Source organism: Neoarius graeffei, chromosome 26, assembly GCF_027579695.1.
Source record: "Neoarius graeffei isolate fNeoGra1 chromosome 26, fNeoGra1.pri, whole genome shotgun sequence".
In the NCBI taxonomy this organism is placed as follows: Eukaryota; Metazoa; Chordata; class Actinopteri; order Siluriformes; family Ariidae; genus Neoarius; species Neoarius graeffei.
This window is the reverse complement of record NC_083594.1, coordinates 32,604,674-32,624,381: the sequence shown is the minus strand read 5'-3', so window position 1 is coordinate 32,624,381 and position 19,708 is coordinate 32,604,674. Positions and strand designations below refer to the sequence as shown.

Sequence of the window (19,708 nt, the reverse complement as noted above, 5' to 3'; positions counted from 1 at the left end):
CTGAACTGTGGGCTGGATGGTATTCTGGACCTCCATGTCTCATCAACCCCAAGGACATCTAGTTACAGAGCTATCTGTTTGCACTCTATCATTTGTACAGTGATGCTTATTATTGTTAAAACAATATGTGAAGTGTTATTTTTTTGTAAAATAACAAAATATCTTGCTCTAGACTTTCAAACAGTATTGTAAGATTTTATTTTAATTTTATCTAATAGTGGATGGTACAATAATTTCATTATTAATTAATACAATAATCACATGTACTAGTAGCAGTATTATTGCTCAAACATGTTGTTTATTCTAAGGTACTTTTGGTGTTTGAAGTATTAAAGACCCACTGACAGTCATTTCGTATTAATTTGTAAACAAACAATATATGACTCCAAAGATAAATTCTGGTTTTAATTCTTGGTTTAACTGTCCGTTTTAAACATCAGAAGTAATTTTAAATTTCGCGCAGGGAGATTGACCTGGATATGAACTGGGCTCATTCAGAGATGCCGGAAGTGACGTCACATCAGTGTGTCGTTTTTGTTTACAAGTCACTATGTTGGTTCAGTTCTCACAAGTCTTGTGATATTGAGCTGTGGTTTTGTTGTGATTTCCTTGCGTGAAAAAGTTAAATGGCGTCTAACCGAAAAGGGATTATATGTGTGGCTTACGGGTGTTCTAACACCACGTCGGAAGGAGTGAAACTCCATTCCTTTCCTTGGAAAAAACACCCTGAAATAGCAAAAGAGTGGGAAAGAAACGTTTCCAAAACAGGTGTGAACTGGAAGTCAACAAAATGGTCATGTCTCTGTTCAGCACATTTCGAGGAGCACTGTTTCACTTTGTCGTCCAGAACTCGAAGAACGTTTGATCCAACTTATCCACTGGTGTTGGAGGAGTCAGCTGTGCCGACGTTGTTTGACAGGCCCGGGCCGAATCAATCTGTCAAAAGAGAAACAGATGACAGCAGACCCCCCGAAGGGGCGGTCAAAAAGCGAAAGTCCGGTGGTGCCTTTGCCAAAAGAGAACGAGCCAGGGTACGTATAACGATGTGTTGTTATTCAATACATGTATGTTGTTTAAAATTTGTTGTAACGTCACAAATGCGTCTTATACCATTGCATATTACTTATCAATAGGCCAAAGCAGCTAATACCAGTAATGTACAACAACTGAAAGGCCAATACCTTGTTTCATATATTTCAGGGATGCAAACAGCGCGCCTTTTGGCGGATGGCGCCTTTTTCACGGCTGAATCGCGCAGATCCGAATTTTTTTGGGGGGGGGGGGGTGTTGGAGTGTCTGATTATAATTTCAAAGTAAATTCTGTATTAAAATTACTAAATAAGCAAATCCGTTACAGTCCATGAAACAGGAAGTATAAGGATGAGGAAAAAACAGTTTAAATCGGGAAGTCGCGCACATTTGCGCAGTCCTGCCGCTCAGGCTGCACAAATGTGCGCAGCTTCCCGATTTAAACTGTTTTTTTCTCATCCTTATACTTCCTGTTTCATGGACTGTAACGGATTTGCTTATTTAGTAATTTTAATACAGAATTTACTTTGAAATTATAATCAGACACTCCAACGCCCCCCCCCCCCCAAAAAAAAAAAAAAAAATTTCAGATCTGCGCGATTCAGCCGTGAAAAAGGCGCCATCTGCCAAAAGCCGCGCTGTTTGCATCCCTGAATTTAGTTAGGATAATATACATGATATATGTGTGGAGTGATAGATATAAGATGTCATCCGGCATGTTTTGAAAGTTTGTGAACCCTTTAGAGTTTTTGATATTTCTGCATAAATATGACCTAAACTTCTGGTAGCTACTGTATCTAACATGATCTAACAGGAGCTTAGACATGATGTTTTTTGGAGTGGGACCAATAGTGTGACGTGACCAGGACCATATGTTTAAGACATTATGCTGTTTAAACAGAATCTTTAATAGACGTGAGGGCAGACAATCTCGATAGCTTCCCTGCTTCATGTTTTGTTTTCATGCAATCCAGAACGACATACACTGATGTGACGTCACTCGCCCTAGCGGCAAAAACGGGCAAATGGCTCATGGCGCTTGTAGAAGCCGGGGCAAAAAACACAAAATCGGCTCTGAAATTCTTGATTTTCTACAAAGACGACCCTTTATTCAAGTTGAGTTTTGGATATTTTATTTCACAATACAGCAATAAAACAATAAATACACATATTACGTGGTGTAAAAAGTTGTGTCAGTGGGTCTTTAAGTATGCCTAAAGTATAAAGGGCATTTGTGCAGTAAATGTGGTCTGCAGGGTTTTTTTTTTTCCTAACTGCAACAGAACTCATTTAAACTTCGGCTTGTGGTGTTCTGGCAGTGGTTCAGGTTATAAAACAGCATTATTATATACTACATTGCTGTCAGATGATGACTTTATTTATTGCTCATGCTGCAAACCACAGCATCACAAACCTCCACTTGTTGTAGCAACCTTTTCAACCATGTTAACAGTAAAAAGTGACAGTATCAGTACCACCAAAAATGCTCCTAAAAGTCACCAGATGCCACCAAATGGGCTCCCTTTTTCAAAAATTTTCAGGGGAGGCCCCCAGACACCCCCAGCGAGAGGGTAGAAAGCCCCTTTCTCATACTCTCTGCCCGCGTGCCTACATACTCTCCACTCTATGGGCTGCACAGGGTGGCCTGTGGTCATCCAAAAGCTAGGGCTTTATTTTAATCCTGGGGAGAACACTGATACTGACAAGTACAGATGGATAATGACACAAACTTACCACGAAAGTGACCCAAGAGCTTTTTAAGGCAAACAAATGGAATGTTCTTAAATGGCCGAGTCAGGCAGACTACAAAAGATTTGCATCCACATATTACAATAATCCTTAAAAATGACAAGTTTGTTGGTTTATCCAATTACTTTTGAACCTGTGAAAACAGAGGGACTGTGTAAAAATACAGTTAATGCAGTATATTTGTTAAACCCGTTGAATTAAAGCTGAAAGACTAAACTTCAGCCACATCTTGATTGCTTCATTTCAAATCCACTGGGGTGGTGTACAGAGGCAAAATTACTAACATTATGTTACTGTCCAAATACATATGGACCTGTATGTGGATGTGTTACTAAAATATTTTAATAAATGTGTTATATCTTTCAGGAATGAGGCTGTGAAACAATAGGCGTTGGCCATGTGGACTGAAATACGAAGACATTAACTCCAAAGAGAGGTCTGCCACTGTTTAAACAGGAAAATTTTCCTTTTCCTTCTCTGTTTCCTGTGACTTCATGGTGATCTTCCTGTGACCCTTGGCCCCCAAAAAGCAGCTGGAAATAGAATCATAACTTAAAGGACCAACTGGAATCACCATTCCTGCCATTTTACTTCTCAGATGACAATCATTTTGGATTGTGAACAAGTTTACAGATTAATTTCACAACCCCTGCAACTCATCTGACCGTGTGAAAGTAGACAATCAGTAGCAAGTTCTGGGTTCATCATGTTAAATTCTGAAGTCACCCTCTTGCACTGATTACATCACTGTTCATCCTGCTGAGCATTGATAAGGTCTGGCCTAATCATGTTCCTGAAGAGGAAGTTGTGCATTGCTGGCGTGTTTGGTGGTGTCCTGTTTTTTATGATCGTCTCTCACACCATTCAGAAGAACAGCTTAGTGCCTGAGATGGATGAAGCTGCTCACAGCACTGCCAGGACTTCAACACAGACTCAAATCAAGACTGTAACTGAGATGAGTCAACATCACTTGTGTAGCTGCCCAGCTTGTATCACAGATCAAGGTGTTTCGGAGTGGTTTGACCAACGCTTTGATGATAAGCAGCAGCCTTACCTTAGTGCTGGAGTAAATCAAATAGATCCAGACTCATTAAAGTGGTGGCTGGTAAGTTTCTTTTTAAGTATAGTCTGTCAGTAATTCTTAAGTTTCTAGAATAGAGTACTAGTTATCAAAAATCACATCATGGTATTTGATGTCTGCTGGCAGATGTCACAGATCAGATGTTAACTTTCCAATGCTGGAATAAAATCATGAGTTTTGCTGGGGTCGTGGCATGCTCCGGTCATCTTGATTGTTTGGTGTAAGGTGGTCATGATAGCTGTCTTAAGTCAGTTTTTTTTATCATCTTGACATTCTGATAAAATCAGCCATTTTTAACCTTATCTTTAGTCTTGGCTCATGCACATAGGGACCCTGCAAGATCCCCAGTCTTTGCAAAATCATTGATAATCGCTTGAAAAACCATTTGGTGTAAGGCCGGCACAACTCGGTAATTAATGACACATTGGCTTTCAATGTGAGAGGGTGTCAGACTTCAGTCTTTTCAAAGTCTTCTAGTGCAGTGTTTCTCCACCACTGGGCCGCGGCCCATTAATGGACTGTGAAGTGCCATGTAATGGGCTACGAAATTTTTTCAAGTTTGAAGCCAAATACTAAATAGTTCAGGATGTCGTAGTGTCCCAAATCCGGTAGATGGTTTGCTGTATACTTTTTAAGTGGAATAAATACATTTGTGGGTAAATTAAGAAGAACAAGCCTTTATTTTGTCACATTTAACCCGCACACACACACACACACACACACACAGCGCAGTGGGATGAATAAATAAATACATTTGTGGATATGGACCTGTGATGCCTGCTGGAAGAGAAGAGCAGGGAGGATTGAGAATCGAGCGGCTGTGGTTTGTTTACATCCCAACTTTTTTTTGTGACACAACAATAATTAACATTAAAAAAAAGAAAGCTGGAGCGTGCATAGGTATTCACCCCCCAAAGTCAATACTTTGTAGAGCCATCTTTTGCTGCAATTACAGCTGCAAGTCTCTTGGGGTAAGTCTCTTTTGCCCATTCCCCAAGGCAAAACTGCTCCAACTCCTTCAAGTTAGATGGGTTGTGTTGGTGTACAGCAATCTTCAAGTTATGCCACACATTCTCAATTGGATTGAGGTCTAGGCTTTGATTAGGCCATTCCAATACATTTAAATGTTTCCCTTTAAACCACTCCAGTGTAGCTTTAGCAGTATGTTTAGGGTCATTGTCCTGCTGGAATGTGAACCTTCGTCCCAGTCTCAAACCTCTGGCCGACTCAAACAGGTTTTCCTCCAGAATTGCCCTGTATTTAGTGCCATCCATCTTTCCTTAAGTCCTGACCAGCTTTCCTGTCCCTGCAGATGAAAAACATCCCCACAGCATGATGCTGCCACCACCATGCTTCACTGTAGGAATGGTAGTCTCAGGGTGTTGGGTTTGTGCCACATATGGCGTTTCCCATGATGGCCAAAAAGCTCAATTTTAGTTTCATCTGACCAGACAATCTTCTTTTGTGTTTAGGGAGTCTGCCACATGCTGTTGGGCAAACTCTAAACGTGTTGTCTTTTTTTTTTTCTTGAAGCAATGGGTTTTTTTGGCCACTCTTCCATAAAGCCACACTCTGTGGAGTGTACGGCTGAAAGCGAGACAGCCTTTCGATTTCATAAAATCGGTGAAATTTAGCTCCCTCTGAAATTTGGTCATTGTGATGCATGTTTATTTCTGTAATATCTAACAAAATACCAGGCCATTCTGTGAATGGGAAGTTATTTAATTTGAGGGGATTCCATAGCAAATAATATGCATGAAATTGCCCGCTTCACGCAGTCAAGCAGACAGAGGAAGTCTGTGTGCTCATGCGCAGGTTTACCTTTGACCGTCCACTGACAGTTAAATTATTTTGTTGCGAAACAAACAGCTGATCACACCGAGGTGCTTGCTGACCGCCGATATTTATTAGTTTGGTCCTGCGTTTCCTTTCCTTTGCAACGTAGCGTGTTTTCTTCTCGCTTTCTGTTACTGTAGTCGGTCTTTCACGTTTCATTCGCACACTCACATCCTCCATTTTTCTCTCCTGTTTCAAATTTGTATCCCACAATGCCTTGCGCTAACGGGGAAAGCCCACCACATGATGCATGACCTAGTATCTTGAATTGGGTCATGTTGAAGCAGGAAAAATTAGCGGCGAATTCATTAATTGTTCTATTTTAAAAAAACTCATAAAATTGGAAGTCTGTAATTTGAATTCAGTAGCTTTCGGTCCACTAAACAAAAATAATTGGGTTTCAGGGAAAATTCTTTTTATGACCTACTTGAAAAATCTGAAAGGCAGTCTACTTTTAAAGTGGTCCTATGGACAGATACTGCCATCTCTGTTGTGGATCTTTGCAGCTCCTTCAGTGTTCTCTTTGGTGTCTTTTTGCATCTCTGATTAATGCCCTCCTTGCCTGGTCTGTGAGTTTTGGTGGGTGGCCTTCTCTTGTCAGGTTTGTAATGGTGCCATGTTCTTTCCATTTTGCTATAATGGATTTAATGGTGCTCCGTGGGATATTCAAAGTTTGGGATATTTTTTTATAACCCAGCCCTGATCCATATTTCTTCACAAGTTTGTCTCTGACCTGTTTGGAGTGCTCCTTGGTTCTCATGTTGTTTGCTTAGTAGTGTTGCAGAGTCAGGGTCCTTCCAGAACAGGTTGATTTATACAGACATCATGTGACCAATCATGTGACACTTTGATTAATCAGCTAATTATGTGACTTATGAAGTGAATTGGTTGGACCAGCTCTTTAGGGGTTTCATATGAAAGGGAGTGAATACTTATGCACACTCCAGATTTCTGTTTTTTCATTTTATTGTTTGTCTCACTATAAAAAAAAAGCAATTTGCACCTTTAAAGTTGTAGGCATGTTGTGTAAATCAAATGGTGCTGACCCCCTAAAAATCCATTTTAATTACAACTTGTAATGCGACTAAACAGGACCAAGACCAAGGGGGATGAATACTTTTGCAAGACACTGTAACTAGCCTTGCTTAGGTTTCGATCACTAACAGTTATCGAGAATGGTGATCAAAGGATTGACAAAAGGATGAAATGACTGCTGACATCATCTGTGAGTTGCAACACATGAATGAACTGAATGGTGAAGATTTGTAAAACATAGTGGGTGGACATTGACAACGATACATCGTAACTGCTGTCATTTCCATAACAGGCAAAGAAATAATTGCCTCCATTCTTCTTCTGCTTCTTCTTCTTTCCGTTGTTCCCATTGTCGCCACAGCGGATAATGTCCCTCCATCTCCTCCTGTCCTCCATATCTTTTTCTGTCACACCAACCCTCCTCATGTCCTCCTTCACCACATCCATAAATCTTATATTTGATCTTCCTCTTTTCCTTCTATTTGGCAACTCCATCTCCAGCATTCCTTTCCCAATATAAAATCATCGCCTCCGTTCACGATCCTTTAACTCAGTCAGTGAACTCTCATAGTGACTCGGACATTTAAATCATTGAAGAAAAGGACTACAAGTTTCTTCAGCTAGTAAAACTGATGGGACACTTGTTTCTTACTGTAACAGCTTGTATGCTGGGGAAATGGAGAACTGGGAGACAGGCGTGACAGGTTAAGGTGCTTTTTTTTTTAATTTATCTTTTTTTTTTGAGATTTTTTTTGGGGCTTTTTCACCTTTATTGGATAGGACAGTGTAGAGACAGGAAATGAGCAGGAGAGAGAGACGGGGAGGGATCGGGAAATGACCTCGGGTCGGAATCGAACCCGGGTCCCCGGATTTATGGTATGGCGCCTTATTCACCTGAGCCACGACGCCCCCTTTAAATTTATCTTTAATTTCTCAGTGACCTCAGGTTTCGCTCACATGTGCGCATGCACACACACACTACATGCGTGCGCGCACACAACGCGCGTTGAGGAACACAGCTCTCTCTCTCTCTCTCATTACTGTCCATTTGAAAGACACACAGAGACACATTAATAGACAGCCAGTAATTTGACACAGGTGTAATTCATCACATGTTACCTGCTGGTTCAACCTGACTCCTCGCCGTTCACAGTCAGCACTTGACCATGCCCTCACTGCCGCACGTACGTTTACAAACCGAAAGCGTACAATATTTGCGTTATTTTTATTATATTGTTAAAAGTGCCTTATTTAATTTACTTTCTAAGTATGTAAATGAATTAAGCATGAATATAAACACAGTTGGTCTTGTTTTTCATAAGAGTGAGCATTTGGTGTGTCAGGTGGGTCCATTTCAGTATTACGAACTTTTCAGTAAAAGGAACTATTTGGATGTTCCCCAAGGAGTTCGTTATAGTAGGGTTGCGGTGTATAAGGTCTGCACCATCATCAGTGTGTCTTTACACAGGACTCTTGTTTATGTCCCACCTACACAGAAGTCAAATCCCAAATTACTTCCTATTTCACTACTTCCGCACTCAATCTAGGTCACGTCATGTAGTGGACTATAAGTAGTGTGCTCTATTTGAGCTTTAACCACACGTATGGCATATGGCACATCTGAATCTTTTAAATATCCACCCATCCATTATCTGTAGCTGCTTATCCTGTTCTACTATCCCAGCTGACTACGGGCGAGAGGCAGGGTACACCCTGGACAAGTCACCGGGTCATCACAGGGCTGACACAGAGACAAACAACCATTCACACTCACATTCACACCTACGGTCAATTTAGAGCCACCGATTAGCCTAACCTGCATGTCTTTGGACTGTGGGGGGAAACTAGAGCACCCGGAGGAAACCAATGCAGACACGGGGAGAACACGCAAACTCCACACAGAAAGGCCCTTGCCAGCCGCTGGGCTCGAACCCAGGACCTTCTTGCTGTGAGGCGACAGCGCTAACCACTACACCACCGTGCCGCTCCTTTTAAATACCTAATCAGGTAAAATGAAAAAGTAATCCCTGTTAAAATTAGCCTTATAAATACAATTAATTAAAAAAGCCATTGCTGCAAGACATGTTGAACACATAAACACACAACACAGCACATAACAGATGGTCATCATTGTCTAAACTGAAGTGCAGATAGAAACGTGGCTCCGCTTTTCAGTATCAGTTCCGCCTCACTTATTTTTTCAGTTTTTGCTGTTACGTTTTTTTTTTTTTGTACTGTTTGACCAGAAGTCATTAAAAACACAGTTATTTGCAGCCCAAGTGTGTGTGTGTGTGCGTAGCTGGGTCCATATGCATGATTTTTTTGCATTAGGCTGTTTTTCCACGTTCTTGGACATTCCAAGTAACCTCAAAACTGCAGCTTTTTTTTTTTTTTAAAACCACTACTGATCCAGAGACACATTTTGAAAACTTCAGATAGTCCATGCTATTATTTATTTATTTCATGGGTACAACATTTCACTGCGTTGATTCCAAAAGCTGCTCTTATAAGTGTGAACGTTTTACCAATAAAACCCATTTACGTCAGGGACAATGAGCACAAACAGGCAAAAGAAAAAGTTACTCTCTGTCATGAGTCTACATTTCACTAAGGTATAACTTAATGTAATTAAAGGCTTTCAAGTTTTCACAGGCACTTTTCATGGTAATGGAGTTGACCTCAGATAAACTTGGCACTGGTAGAGGTCCTGTGGTATTCTGGGCATGGTGCAGTTATACACGCACACTAACTACACACACAGGGCCTTGCTGGAAATTTGTTGAGAACACCAATCTGATGAAATAAGATATAGTTCAAACACACAACCAAATAAAAGACAACTTTTATTCCATTGTTTGCAAAATCAAAGTTTTTTCTGGGTGCTTATTTGAGTAATTAAACATCTCTAGAGAGTTTTGCTTTTTCAACATTTAAACTGACATTATTTTAAATATTCTGCTTTTTATTGTGCATACAGGGTTTGCAGAAGTCATCAAATGGGCACATCAATGAAATAATTGAGAAAATGTTTACAGTGATTTCTCCCCCTGGAATAAAACAAATGAGTCAGCCAAGTCAGTGTCAGAAGTGTGCTGTGGTTGGAAATTCAGGAAATCTGCTGCAGTCGAAGTATGGAGCTATGATAGACTCCCATTCCTTTGTCTTCCGGTATGTACCATCCTCCTGTTTCACCTTTAACCTATTTAAAGTGACTCACATCATTTGAGTGATGTCTTAGCTGCTGTAAGTGCAGAAGCGGTTATATTGAGGTTTTTCACCCACGTGACCAAGTCATGTGATGCTGCCATTTTGGACGTCACGGGTCGAATCAGTTTGAATGCGAGGAAGGCGACAAACAAAAAACATAAAAGAAAAAGGAGCGAGATGCAGAAAACACCTTCACTATCCAGCGACGTAGGGCATTTACAGGGCGAGCAGAGGGAGAGGTATTTGCAAAAATTAAGGTTAGCAGGCTTAGAGAACGACGTTTACCTGCTTCCACCAGGATTGTTCACTGACATACGGAAGTACACGAAGCCCTCGTCTTTACCTGACTTCGGCCCACATGATCTGTATACCTATGTCGTTAAAAACCCATCGCCATACACAGGTATTGATCTGAAAGCGTATAAGAGTTTGGATACCTACAAATATTTTGTGTCAGGCTGGGTAACATGCCTACATCAGCGGGTCGTCCCTGGAGCCGGTGGTCGCCATCTGATTACAGCTAAGGTTTGTTCACATTTTCATTTACTTTCGGTCCTCAGGATAAACAAAATGTTATTAAATGTCATTGAAATAACTTCTTAGTCTGTTGAGACATGGCCCGTTATAAATTTGCTGTTACCAGGCAATGACCAAGAACTGTATTATTAGGGTCGGTGTCTGTGTTGTAGCAGTGCACTAGCAGCTAGCTGTTAGCCCTAGCTAATGTCAACAACATCATAGCTGGTATGTTACTGTAGCAATGTTTACGTTCAGTCATTTGGATGACTGTTAAAACCTTTCAGTCTCAAGTTTTTCCCTTTACTGTATTTACTAGTTTACTGTAATTATGATCCGGCAGCTATTTACACCGGATCCAGTGTAAATAGCTGCCGGAGCGTGCTGCTTAATTTGAGGGTGAGCAAGCCGGAGCGCGCTCCGGAACCTCGGCCGGAGCACTCCGGGAGCAAGCCGGAGCACGCTGCTTAATTTGAGGGGGAGCAAGCCGGAGCGCGGTCCGGCAGCTATTTACGCTGGATCCGGTGTAAATAGCTGCCGAATCATAATTACAGTAAACTAGTAAATACAGTAAAGGAAAAACTTGAGACTGAAAGGTTTTAACAGTCATCCAAATGACTGAACGTAAACATTGCTACAGTAACATACCAGCTATGATGTTGTTGACATTAGCTAGCTTGACCTTCAAAATGGCAGACACCGGGGCGTCACGTGACCCTGTGACGTCAGGTGAAAAACCTCAACTGGATAAAATGTGGGAACCCTCTGCCATTCAGTCTGTTATCATATTGCTACTTGAAGCCAAACAAAACCCAAAACGTAAACTCTTTTATACTGACAGATAATATCCATACAAGACATGTTCAAGTGTTCATTTGTTCATATTTGTACCTGTATATTGTGTACAGATTTTATTTTAAAAGGAAAACAATGTCCCTGGGCGCTGCCATTGTACTCTCTCCGAGGTTCAAATAACACGCTCGGACTACAAAATCGTGACGTCACCGACTCCAAACATGACTCACCGAGGCTGCTGGAGCTTGTGGATACATTGCTTCTAAATTGGTGCAAGCAACCCTAAAGATGCCCAAGTGTCAAGCGTTTGGGCATAAAAATAAGCCACATCATTGATCATTTTATGTGATCTGCTTTTGTTTGTTCAGATTCACTGAGAAAAGCAACCTTTTTAGACAGGCAAGAATTGTGTTGCTATGGCAACAGGATTGTTTGCTGTATCTGTGTCAGTACTGCATATGCGTTATCTAGCCAAATGAGATTTAAACTTCATAAAAGTGAAGTCTCTTGATTTACATATTTTGTTGCCAGTAAATTTACATGGTTACAGAAAATTTCTGATTAGATTTTTGGAATGAGATACCCTTTATCTATCTCATATACATTACAACACAGTGAAGTTCTTTCTCTGTATTCAAGCCGTGTGAAGCACTGAAAACGCACACGTGTGCGCGCACACACACTGAGTGTGAGAATGTGATGCAAAATGTTCATTTGCATTTCAAATTTGCTATTTGAGCATTTCATCGAGCTGTTATGCAATGCTCAAAGAGCATAGAACTTTTGCTTAAGCTCTTTTTACTGCTCAAGTTATATTGCGGGGCAGCTAAAGTTTTCTCTGTGGATTTTCTTCTTTTTCTTACAGGATGAATAAAGCAAAGACTTTGGGTTTTGAGCAGCATGTAGGGAACAAGACCACTCACCACATCATGTACCCAGAGAGTGCTGTGGATCTGGCTCCTGGGGTTCATCTTGTCCTGCTGCCCTTTAAATTGAGAGACCTTGAGTGGGTGACTAGTGCCCTTTCAACTGGGGAAGTCAAATCGTAGGTTCCCAACACAGCAAAATCAACATGCTAACACATCATTTCTATATTTGAGCAATATAAATCCCACAGTATGGTTTGTTGAGCTGCAGATTGGCTTTGAATAGACTGCCGTCACATAGCCTTTCACTGAAATACACACCAATACGGGTCTGTCTCAGAAACTGGGTACCCCACTAAATATACTCAGTCAATAAACTATACGGTTTTGAATGGTGATGTTGGTTTTAATTTGAAATAAAATGATGAAAGAAATAATACAGATAAAACTAAATCTTTGATGTGAATATTTAGAATTTGGCAAAAATTCTGCAAATTTGTGGAAAAATGGCGGCTTGATCTGGGACATAATAAATGGTTGACTACATCGCATTCCCTTAAAAAGGTTGTAGTCCACTGAAAAGTCTACAGTTATCACTAATTGTATTTTAAGTTGTAACTTTATACACCTAAGGATTGGTGCGCTCACAGAATAATCATAACCGTAATAAAACATCATGCAAAATATTTGATCACCGTTGTAACTCCATTTTCCGCAAACCCAAAACCAATATGATCGTGTGTTTTGATCTAAACGGAAAGCCTCAGGGTCAAGGCCACTACCTCACCAAAAGTAGTAACTTAAAATCACTACGGCATATAAAAATTTAGTTATAAATCTGCGATTTTGTTTTTTAAAACGAAAGCTGAAAGTTAGGTATAGAATATGTTTCTTACAGAATATGTTACAGTGGTAGCTGGTCTTGTATGAACTTCTGAGCTCTAAAATGAGTTGTGGTCCATTTTTTACTGTAGCGTGTTGTGTGTGCGGAAGGACACACATTAACAGTTTGCATGTCTCATCTCGTCTCATCATCTCTAGCCGCTTTATCCTGTTCTACAGGGTCGTAGGCAAGCTGGAGCCTATCCCAGCTGACTACGGGCGAAAGGCGGGGTACACCCTGGACAAGTCGCCAGGTCATCACAGGGCTGACACATAGACACAGACAACCATTCACACTCACATTCACACCTACGGTCAATTTAGAGTCACCAGTTAACCTAACCTGCATGTCTTTGGACTGTGGGGGAAAACCGAGCACCCGGAGGAAACCCACGCGGACACGGGGAGAACATGCAAACTCCGCACAGAAAGGCCCTCGTCGACCGCGGGGCTCGAACCCGGACCTTCTTGCTGTGAGGCGACAGGGCTAACCACTACACCACCATGCTGCCCAATTTGCATGTGTAGAATGGAATTTCTCATCACAATTAGCCCCGTCCCAACTCACCATCTGTCTGGAGGAGATTAAGGCATGGATGGGGCAAAATTTCCTCCAACTCAATAGTGCCAAAACTGAAGCCATCCTGGTTGGCACTCCTTACCAGATTCAATCATCACCTATACTCAGCATTGACTTCTCTGGCTCCAACATTCCCCTCTCATCTGTAGTCACCAATCTTGGTGTGAAAATGGACCCCCAACTTACCTTTGAATCCCACATAAACCACCTCTGTAAGACCTCCTTCTACCACCTCAGAAATATCTCCAAACTCCGCCCCATTCTTTCCTTCTCAGATGCCGAAAAGCTAGTCCATGCCTTTATCTCTTCCAGACTGGACTACTGCAATGCACTTCTCATTGGGATCCCTAGCAAGAGTCTGCAGAGGCTGCAATACATCCAAAACTCTGCAGCTAGGATCCTGATGAGAGTGCGCAAATACGAGCATATCACCCCTATCCTCCATTCACTCCATTGGCTTCCTGTCTCTGCCCGCATCCAATACAAAGTTTCCCTCCTCACACATCAATGTATCCATGGACATGCCCCCCCCTACCTCAAAGAACTTCTTTTCCCACATAGCGCACCACGCTCCCTCCGCTCCACTCACTCAAACTCTCTCCAGATCCCTAGAACCAGGCTGAGGACAATGGGAGACAGGGCCTTCTGCACTGTTGCACCTAGGCTGTGGAATGCCCTCCCTGACACCCTGAGGGCACCACAGTCCACTGAGTGTTTTAAAAGACATTTAAAGACATTTTTTTTAAATAAAACTTTTAGTCCCACTTTTTAGTAGCTTCTCTTTTTAGTAGTTTCTCTTTTTAGTAGTTTCTCTTTTTAGACTCTAATTTCTCTTTTTAACTTGTAGCCCTTTGAGATCTTTGGATGTAAAGGGCAATATAAATAAAATGTATTATTATTATTATTTATTAATTTTCCACTCCAGCAGTTAGAAGTTGATCGTGCTTCCATTTGCGGTCTTTCTGTTACACGAGTGATCTGTTCGGATGTTATCGCTGAAAAGGTGAGTTTTGACAGTTTTATTTTGTTTTAGTCTTGCAGTATAAGGCAATAGAATGTTTCTTTTTCATCTTACTTTCATATTTCGTAGTGTTTGCGTATTTTTGGCCAATATTTCGCAACCATGGTCAATTTAGATCGAACTTTTGATAGAATCTACGGCCAGTCATTTTGCCCCGCCCCCACTTCACGCTCTGTCCGGTGCAGTAGTGATGTCCCGTTGCTCGCACGCCGCAGCAGAGACCTGCGCGACCTTCAGCTGGTACAGTCGCTGTTCTTTTACCAGCGCCGTTATTCTCATCTTTTTGGTGTGTTCTTGATTTTTCCATTGTGTCCTATTGTCCTATTTCGCCATATCAAATACAACCCCGATTCCAAAAAAGTTGGGACAAAGTAAAAATTGTAAATAAAAACGGAATGCAATAATTTACAAATCTCAAAAACTGATATTGTATTCACAGTAGAACATAGACAACATATCAAATGTCGAAAGTGAGACATTTTGAAATTTCATGCCAAATATTGGCTCATTTGAAATTTCATGACAGCAACACATCTCAAAAAAGTTGGGACAGGGGCAATAAGAGGCTGGAAAAGTTAAAGGTACAAAAAAGGAACAGCTGGAGGACCAAATTGCAACTCATTAGGTCAATTGGCAATAGGTCATTAACATGACTGGGTATAAAAAGAGCATCTTGGAGTGGCAGCGGCTCTCAGAAGTAAAGATGGGAAGAGGATCACCAATCCCCCTAATTCTGCGCCGACAAATAGTGAAGCAATATCAGAAAGGAGTTCGACAGTGTAAAATTGCAAAGAGTTTGAACATATCATCATCTACAGTGCATAATATCATCAAAAGATTCAGAGAATCTGGAAGAATCTCTGTACGTAAGGGTCAAAGCCGGAAAACCATACTGGGTGCCCGTGATCTTCGGGCCCTTAGACGGCACTGCATCACATACAGGCATGCTTCTGTATTGGAAATCACAAAATGAGCTCAGGAATATTTCCAGAGAACATTATCTGTGAACACAGTTCACCGTGCCATCCGCCGTTGCCAGCTAAAACTCTATAGTTCAAAGAAGAAGCCGTATCTAAACATGATCCAGAAGCGCAGACGTCTTCTCTGGGCCAAGGCTCATTTAAAATGGACTGTGGCAAAGTGGAAAACTGTTCTGTGGTCAGACAAATCAAAATTTGAAGTTCTTTATGGAAATCAGGGACGCCGTGTCATTCGGACTAAAGAGGAGAAGGACGACCCAAGTTGTTATCAGCGCTCAGTTCAGAAGCCTGCATCTCTGATGGTATGGGGTTGCATTAGTGCGTGTGGCATGGGCAGCTTACACATCTGGAAAGACACCATCAATGCTGAAAGGTATATCCAGGTTCTAGAGCAACATATGCTCCCATCCAGACAACGTCTCTTTCAGGGAAGACCTTGCATTTTCCAACATGACAATGCCAAACCACATACTGCATCAATTACAGCATCATGGCTGCGTAGAAGAAGGGTCCGGGTACTGAACTGGCCAGCCTGCAGTCCAGATCTTTCACCCATAGAAAACATTTGGCGCATCATAAAACGGAAGATACGACACAAAAGACCTAAGACAGTTGAGCAACTAGAATCCTACATTAGACAAGAATGGGTTAACATTCCTATCCCTAAACTTGAGCAACTTGTCTCCTCAGTCCCCAGACGTTTACAGACTGTTGTAAAGAGAAAAGGGGATGTCTCACAGTGGTAAACATGGCCTTGTCCCAACTTTTTTGAGATGTGTTGTTGTCATGAAATTTAAAATCACCTAATTTTTCTCTTTAAATGATACATTTTCTCAGTTTAAACATTTGATATGTCATCTATGTTCTGTTCTGAATAAAATATGGAATTTTGAAACTTCCACATCATTGCATTCCGTTTTTATTTACAATTTGTACTTTGTCCCAACTTTTTTGGAATCGGGGTTGTACATTTTGGGTATCATATTATTCATATTTAAGTGAATAATCAATTCAGTCATCATAACTTGGCATTTTTAACCCAAGCAATCAAAAAGAGGAAATTTATTCAATATTTTCACTCATCTGTGAAGGAGGGGCTTTAATTCTTCATGATGTAGTTATTTTATATGTAAATCAATTTTGCAAAAGCATTTGAATTGTAATCAAAAAAATTTTCCACAGTGGAGGCCAGATAAAGCAAGATGCTATCTTTATTCTTATTAAACATGACAAAAGAAACATTGAGTGTTAGGTAAATGCAAAAAAAAATAGTAAAATTAGAAAATTTATTTTTTGACCATAATGTCCCAAATGAGAGACCAGTTTCTGAGACGGACCCATATTTAAATATAAATGGTTATTATTTATCAGGACTGAAATGTTATGTAGTTTGCCATATTGTTTTAAAATGTCTGGCATCTGTAAAATATCAGAAGTGAAATCTTTAGAAATTTTATTTTTTTTTCCCTTCAGGACCTACATGAAAGTGAAAGAACTTGTGCAAGCGGATAAAGATAAAGTGAGTGTGATCCTTTAAATTCCACAATGATGTAATATAAGGTGTGAACGCTTTACCCAAAAGTTATAGATATCCTGTCGTCTGTTTCTCTCAATACAAATTAGTTTTTGTGATGTGTTTGGGTTTGCAGGTGATGGTGGTGAACCCAAGCTTCTTTAAGTACACTCATGACCGCTGGACAGAGCACCACGGCAGATACCCCTCTACTGGCATGCTGGCCGTCGTGTTTGCTCTGCACCTCTGTGATGAGGTAATCAAAGTTCATGACCTCAGTTTTGCACTGAGGTCATTCTCAGATTCTATGCTAGGACACAACATTTTAAAACAAAGAGCAATTTGTTACGGTAGGCCAGAAGAGGTTACAAGAAGAATAAACACATGAATTTCATATCTGTATTCAGATTTAAACCTAAGCCAGAAAGTTTAAGCCTAAACCAAAAAAAAAAAAGACCCACTTGTTGAGGGGAATAGGGGCAGAAGAAGAAAAGCCAGTCCTATCAGCATATTCTAAATAAACATTGTAAATGCACAGTAAATCACTCAGTGTAATCTTTGTTGCACTGAGCTGCACATCGAAGTGTTTACTCACACACGCCTTCATGACTTTTTTGTTGCATTAACAACACACTCCTCTGTCTTCAACCTGATGCTCATTATGTGTTTTTGTTTGCTTGTTTATTTATTTATTCATTAATTAAAATTTTTAATTATTTATTCCTCTCTTTATTTATTTATTTGCATGTCCTCTCCCTCCAGGTCTCAGTGTTTGGTTATGGGGCAGACTCACAGGGAAATTGGCATCACTACTGGGAGGACAACAAGTACGCTGGAGCCTTCCGCAAGACAGGTGTGCACAGTGGTGACTTTGAACGTGACGTCATTCTGAAATTGGACGCAGAAGGCAAAATTAAACTCTACCCAAAGGTGGAAAGCAAGGCTGGAAAATAAGGCTTTTATTAATGTTAAATGAATGAATCATGGCTACATAAGCGTATGAGGTACTGACGCCGAGCCAAAGATGAGCCACAAACAGCTGTGATCCACCCAGCTGTTAACTGACCACTGTGAGTTATGCTGAACCAAACCCACTGGCAACAAGTTTTATTCTTTCCAGACCAAACAGTCCTTTATTATTTTTATTGCTCTGTTGTTACTTGCCGTGTGTTTTATGCTGAACCACTTCTTGTGAAGATCAAGAAACGAAGGAAATTGAGCATATAAAAGCAGCTATGGGGAGCAGCTTAAGGCTGATTAGTCCACACTGTGCTACACCTAATCGCCTTATAGACACTGGAGATTTAGGAGTTGTACATCCTTAGACTCTGTGTAAATTGCAATGACCAAAAGCATGTTTAAAACCTATTGAAGTTAAACCCATGGTTCATGTCTACAGCAACAATATTTTTACTGCAGATGACAGCAAAATGTAGTTTGTGTTACAATTAATGAATGTCTACAAAAATTGACTTTGAATTTGTATTTTTACTGTGCCTGTTCATTGAAGCATATGGAAAATTATATTTCATAGGCATTGTTTTTTGGATCATAATATGTTGTGGACATATTCAGTAACAATTGAACAGATAGTATTATAGACCGTCGTTAAAAGGAAAATGCCAACGTTTGCAGCTCCAGTGTGTTGCACAAGTATTCTCTTTTCCATATTGTCGTCCTGGAACCAAGGGGGTGAATATTTATGCATGGCATTTTTGGTGTAAATCATAAATGAGATCATAAAACCTCAGCTGTTCTCAGCATTGGGTGTCTGTGGCCTTTTCACAGCAGCACTGATCAAGTAGAAATTTCAGTAATTCATTATGTTATTTAATATCATGTGGTTCATTTAATTTCTTTTAGACTGGTGAAAATGCTGAACCTTGAATTTTTAGTTTTATTTTACGTTTTCTTGCTAAGTTTCCTGTTATATACAGAGCCCTGGAAGGGACATGAAGAAAAAAATATTTACTTTTGTGAGGTCTTGCAAAAACTTTAACAAAGTTTTTCATTTAGGCTTTCACAGCATTCAACCCGAATGCTAACGCCGCCACTCAGTGACTTCTGGAATTGGTGACATCCGTGCATACCCTCTAGCAAGAGATGATGTGATTGGTCACACAGTCTGGATACCATAAGCACTGATAATGCAGCACAATTTTGAATATACTACGGCTTGCGTTTGTAAAACAACAGGAAAATCTCATTTTTAAATTGTGTAAACTTTATTTAGATTTGCATACATGCCATTTCAGAAATGTAGGAGGTGCATAAATACCATTTGGCGCGTTTAGTCTCCACTAAAGCCTGTTTTCGTGTTGCCGAACTCATCTCATCTCATTATCTGTAGCTGCTTTATCCTGTTCTACAGGGTCGCAGGCAAGCTGGAGCCTATCCCAGCTGACTACGGGCGAAAGGCGGGGTACACCCTGGACAAGTCGCCAGGTCATCACAGGGCTGACACATAGACACAGACAACCATTCACACCTACGGTCAATTTAGAGTCACCAGTTAACCTAACCTGCATGTCTTTGGACTGTGGGGGAAACCGGAGCACCCGGAGGAAACCCACGCGGACACGGGGAGAACATGCAAACTCCGCACAGAAAGGCCCTCG

General features: G+C 40.8%; 1 protein-coding gene across 2 annotated transcripts in view; it reads left to right on the top strand.

Annotated features, from left to right (window-relative positions):
• st3gal8 (ST3 beta-galactoside alpha-2,3-sialyltransferase 8) overlaps positions 1-18,774 on the top strand; it is a 42,466-nt gene extending 23,692 nt beyond the window's left edge. For both annotated transcript variants that reach the window (XM_060910389.1, XM_060910390.1), the window contains exons 2-7: positions 3,145-3,883; positions 9,708-9,898; positions 12,114-12,293; positions 17,051-17,096; positions 17,227-17,346; positions 17,853-18,774. In XM_060910389.1, coding sequence (XP_060766372.1) covers positions 3,566-3,883; positions 9,708-9,898; positions 12,114-12,293; positions 17,051-17,096; positions 17,227-17,346; positions 17,853-18,044 — 1,047 coding nt within the window. In that variant the 5' untranslated portion in view covers positions 3,145-3,565 and the 3' untranslated portion in view covers positions 18,045-18,774. The remainder of the gene's footprint in view (positions 1-3,144; positions 3,884-9,707; positions 9,899-12,113; positions 12,294-17,050; positions 17,097-17,226; positions 17,347-17,852) is intronic.
• The last annotated feature ends 934 nt before the right edge of the window (positions 18,775-19,708 follow it).